Source organism: Opisthorchis viverrini, assembly GCF_000715545.1.
Source record: "Opisthorchis viverrini unplaced genomic scaffold opera_v5_267, whole genome shotgun sequence".
In the NCBI taxonomy this organism is placed as follows: Eukaryota; Metazoa; Platyhelminthes; class Trematoda; order Opisthorchiida; family Opisthorchiidae; genus Opisthorchis; species Opisthorchis viverrini.
In genome coordinates, this window is record NW_008751924.1 from 667,519 (window position 1) to 672,571 (window position 5,053).

Sequence of the window (5,053 nt, forward strand, 5' to 3'; positions counted from 1 at the left end):
GGAGCTCAATCGGTATACATAGTAGAATAGAGCGCACGACGCTTTCACTAGCGATGTCTAGTTGGCGATCGCACTACCACGCCACCGCTGACCACACAACAAATTCTTGAGCGAAGTGATTACACCTAACCTTAAATTAGTCCTCACGGAGGATCTAATACGACGGATTCAAAATGTTACCATAGGGATTTTTTGCGACTGTTGGTCTATAACGCAACTACAAATCCAGAGGTATGATGAGAACACTGTTTGGAATTCAGTCTAAACTGCTCACTGCATATCAAAATTAACTTCGAATCTGACAAAAGGAAGATACAGTGTTGCAGAAGTGATTCGCTGGGCTGCTGATAAAATTGAAACCTGACGATTACGGGTAGTGAAAGACCACAGTGAATAGAAAGGTCTGTCATAGTTGTGGAAGGAGCGAAACCAGGAAAAGCACATACGATAGTACCGTCTTGCACGTTTACCAATAACCCACCCACTCTTGTCCTTCAGGAGGAAGCGGTACGGACGAGGTCGATCAAGAAGTACTGACTCGTGATGCAATCAAACAACGCTCCAGGATGATCGTCGAAAACGCCAAGAGGAAGACAACACGGAATACCAACCGGAAGCAGTTCAATCTGTCCATTTAACAATCTCAGGATATCTGATTTTGTCATAATGCAATTTATTAAATGATACATCCGCCCTTTTCAAATTGATTCCAAAATGAACAAGAACTAATTTCACGTGTAGCGAGGAACAGCTGAGGCACGGTTCATGAAGGTGGATTAAAGTGCGCCTCTCTACCAACATTTTCTTTGAAAAGTACACTGATGGGTTTGAAAAAAATACACAACCATGAACTACGACAAGCGAATTGGGGAAAACAGTTTTAAAATTGGCTAAACTCTGATGGAAAAAATTATGAAGTATTTGCACCTAGCCAACGGAGGATCGATAGCACGAAACGCGGTTGCTCAAGAAAAGTTTATCGCTTTACCACAGAAAGCCGACAGACAAGCTTCTCGGAGTGCTTCCGAAAGGGTCTGAAAAAGAGGGCGGAAATAGTACAAGCATAAAACGAGGCCACTACACAAATGAAATTACCACAGTCAAAACCCAGAACTACTACAATACGTAGCGAAATCAGAAGGCTATGAACTGTGTAAGCAAGAGCTTTGAAAGGAGACAGTTCTGAAGACACTAGTATTACCGATGGCACACAGACGTAGCAACATAATCACTAAACTTATAAGGCAATCGGTTCAATCTGTTGTTCACTCGGCAATAATACAAAAAAGTGTCATAAATTCAATCGTTCACGACTTGTTAAATGGACTGGGAATGATCAACCACTGGTAGAGAAGGAAACAATTGACTGCTTTTGAAGGGACGACATCAAATGACCATTCAAGGACCACCTAAAGTTGGCCTCTCCAGAGAGATAATAATTGTACAAACTGCGAATCGAGTAATACCATAGATCCTTTTAGGACGACTGACCGGAGTCATTCAATTCTTTGGCTGTAAGTCGTTCCTTAGGGCCGCCAGTTACTGAACGCATCTCTTGCAATCGAAAAGGCACCCGAAGTTGAAGAGTATTTTCCCTAGCTTGTGTCGGTTTGCTTCATGAGGCTCAAAGGCCAGAATCAATATGCCAACATGCAACACTTGTTTTCATCAGTAAGCTTCATCGGTTGATAACGTACAAACACATTGAATATTGTGTTCTACGGTAGCTAAACAAGGTCTTGGAGGGCACAAGATATCTGAGATCTCACAGTAATAGCTGGTATTGGTAATATCGATCGTTTCACAACGACAAAGAATCCATAAACTGTGGTGGCTTGTTATATCTGCTGATTCGCCAATTTGTGGTATCTGCTGCTGACCTGCTCCAGTGCCCACTGCCGGGAACAAAGACTTACGGAAGGGAACATAACAGATATATTTTAAACAAGCGAGTGAGAGAGCCCCACGGGACTTTCTGACATTGATCCAGGCTGTTTGATAGGCATTAGTGAACACCCGTCAACATCGATCGTGCCTTTATGAAACATCTGAAAGCTGATAACATTCGGCCGTGCTTCTGTGTGTGACCTGAAGACTCTTCGGATTTTGCTGAATTGATTGAATGATTGACTGGCCTGGATGCTTTCAGGCTTTCCTATTGAGATTTTGGTGAAGTTTTAGGGTCCCAGTAGGTTCCGGGTGTTCTGAGGTTACTTTTAGGAATCCGACCTTTCTAGTATGCTGTATACTACGTATGCAGTATACGTGTGCGTATTTCAAGTACGTATTTCAAGTCTGCCGCGAGGAGTGTTCTCCTCTGCCAAAAGCAATACCGCAAACAACGAAAAAAGTGACTATAGCCTAGGAGGTCGGTGTGTAAATAAAGGCGAATGACCTAACGTCTGAAAAATCCTGTAATTTTTTTTAGATACAACCCAAGACTAAAGAGACGTTCGCGTCACTAATTTCTATCCAGATTGTCTGGTCGAGTGTATGGAGGCGTCAAATAATAGAACGATTATGGTAGACTAGCATTGGACATCTTTCCATATTTTCAGAACGGAGCTCTCCTTATGGCTGTAACGTGGAGTCAACGGTTTCCAACATCAGCGTTACTCTCAACTATGATCATACTGCACTGAAAACTAAACCAAGTTGACGGACCTGCGGGAGAAGTAGACCGTAGGAGGAGAGGAGTTACATTCTTTGCAGATGTATCGTCAAAAAAACGGAATTGACGAATAAATCGTTAATCAGAAGAAGAGCCACCAAACCCCATTGTCAGGCATTTGAGCGGAATCTTACATTCAAACTGATCTAATGCACAAAGCCGTGTGGAGCGAATGCGCTTAACTCGCACGTGATCGGTCCGGCATGGGAGATTTTTACGACTGGTTGAAAATATGAATCCAACGGCCGATTTAATCTCAGTGTCTACTAAATGTCACGTGCCAGTGGTGCGTCCAAAAGACATCTGAATCTCTAGAATGTTGCGCTCGCGTGCAATTTAAAAACGATATGCTGTACGAGGTTTTTTCATTTATTTGGGCATTCAATGAGGCCCAGTGTAATTTCGGTGGTTGCTCTGGTGAGACTCAACATGGGACGAAATTTCGCGAGCCAAAAGACAATTAACCGTTTGGTGCATATGGATTAGAATAAGCCAAAGTCAACGTCACGGGTAACGGATTTCGTAACGATGCAAGCACCGCCTCTATAGCTGATCATATGATGATTTTTGTGAGGAGGGCCGTGTCAATAAACCTGAAAATTGTTTACGGTGCACAACAAAACGTCATTCTATCGAGTATGGGAATCAGATCTTTGTCTCTCCCTGTGAGCAGGTGAGCTGGGTATGCATCTACGATTATGGTGGCCCGTAAATTGTCTATAAGAAAACGCTAATCAGTTTCAGCTTTGACATTAATTTTGAACAGAGTTAGGCGTGAGCTGGCGACCGGAAGGTCTCCGGTTCGAACCCAACTTTGGTTTTTTGATGGAAAGGTTTAACTCCTCGTTTCTTCTCGAGTTGTGCAGGAAGCATGCATTAAAAGCATGACACAGCTGGGTTGACTAATTTTCAGCAAATTGACAGAATGACGATCGGTGAAGCAATCTTGCAATCACATGTTCGTTCGGACGAATAGATGCCTGTAGCAACAGATAGATGCTGAGATAAATTTCCCTGTGTGAAACAGCATCCCACACAGATTCACCCAAGAACTGCAGTTAAATCCCTACGCTGTCGGCAGTAAGATAGTGAAAAGAACTCATCGAATGTCATGGGAATAAACAACGCTGATAGTGGACAGGGTAGGATATATCTCAGAATAATAGTCGTATAGACGTAACACACTACTCAAGGCTACTGGAAACCTCGACCGGTTTCGCCCTTCTTGTGGCTGGTCAGGTAGGCACAGTCCTCGAGTTTTCGTCCCCCACGTTTTACCTGGACCAAAATTGCACGAAATTCGACCTATACACTCATCTGCACACAAAGTGGTTTTGACGAGAGACTCATTTGGAACTTAGCTGAAGCTGTCGTTTTTTAAACAAGTTCTTCAGCTGTCCAAGAGCTTTCAGCAACATTGTGAGTAGTGCGTCACGCCTGTACTAAGTACTTCGATATCTCGAATGCCGTGCCAGCTGAAACGTGAGGCGGCCTGGTTAAGCACATTCAGTCGCTTGAGAACATACTGGAAAACGAGATATTCGGCTGGGTTCCAGGTCAGTCTCCCATTAAAATAACAATCCTTCGGCCATAACACTCNATCGATGTCAGCCACCTCAAGGAAGCATGGGGGCTGAGATACTGCCGAATTGTCCAGGTCTACACAGGAGCAGTCATGATGCTGAGATTGCGTTCGAACTAGAAATTTTCCAAACAGTAAGGTCACACCCTAACCAGTGAACGCTGAGGCACCGCCGGAAATCACAGGATTTCTAAAGCAATGAGAAACAGCTATATCTTCAAATGCCGCAAATAAAAACGCACAAAATGCAGAAGGGAATCTGAGTGGACGTGAAAACTAGCTGTTGAATCCGACAACCATAGACGAGACATTAAGGTGGATTCGGTCTTTTACCAAAACCACATTCGTATGTAAATGCGTGTGTCGAAATCTCTGCAGTTTGAGTTCAAGTAAAACATAAGGTTGACGGGAAATCGTGGACTGCGCCTACCTAATGAGTCCCAAGAAGGATGAAGCCGATCGTGGGATGTTTGAGAGTTTTCAGCAAACTTATGAGCGAGATGTGGTTAGGGTGCGGATTTAGTGGCCACAAGGTCCGTGGTTCGAACCCGACCTATGCCTCTCGACTCCCCCTTCTAGGCTTGGGGAACCTGGCAGTAACCCAGTCCTCGTGTTTTCTTTGGGTGGCATGGCAGCTAGGCACCTAAAGGGTGTTACAACTGAATGATCATTATTATTTTATGGGCAGTGTGTTAAGTCACAAAAACTAGTTGTCCCCTTTTCAGTATGGGTAGTCAGCGGACGCCAAACCCATTGGACGTGTTAACTCGTTCGCCTGTTGGCGAATAAGTACTTAAAAT

At 43.9% G+C, this 5,053-nt stretch overlaps 2 protein-coding genes across 2 annotated transcripts in view; one reads left to right on the top strand and one right to left on the bottom strand.

The window, feature by feature from the left end:
* The window catches only part of T265_09298 (hypothetical protein), a gene marked incomplete at both ends in the record, with an annotated part of 29,026 nt that extends 28,337 nt beyond the window's left edge, over positions 1–689 (top strand). The window contains one exon of the mRNA XM_009175326.1: positions 499–689. Coding sequence (XP_009173590.1) covers positions 499–638 — 140 coding nt within the window. The remainder of the gene's footprint in view (positions 1–498) is intronic.
* T265_09297 (hypothetical protein) overlaps positions 275–5,053 on the bottom strand; it is a gene marked incomplete at both ends in the record, with an annotated part of 30,886 nt that continues 26,107 nt past the window's right edge. The window contains one exon of the mRNA XM_009175325.1: positions 275–1,034. Coding sequence (XP_009173589.1) covers positions 966–1,034 — 69 coding nt within the window. The remainder of the gene's footprint in view (positions 1,035–5,053) is intronic.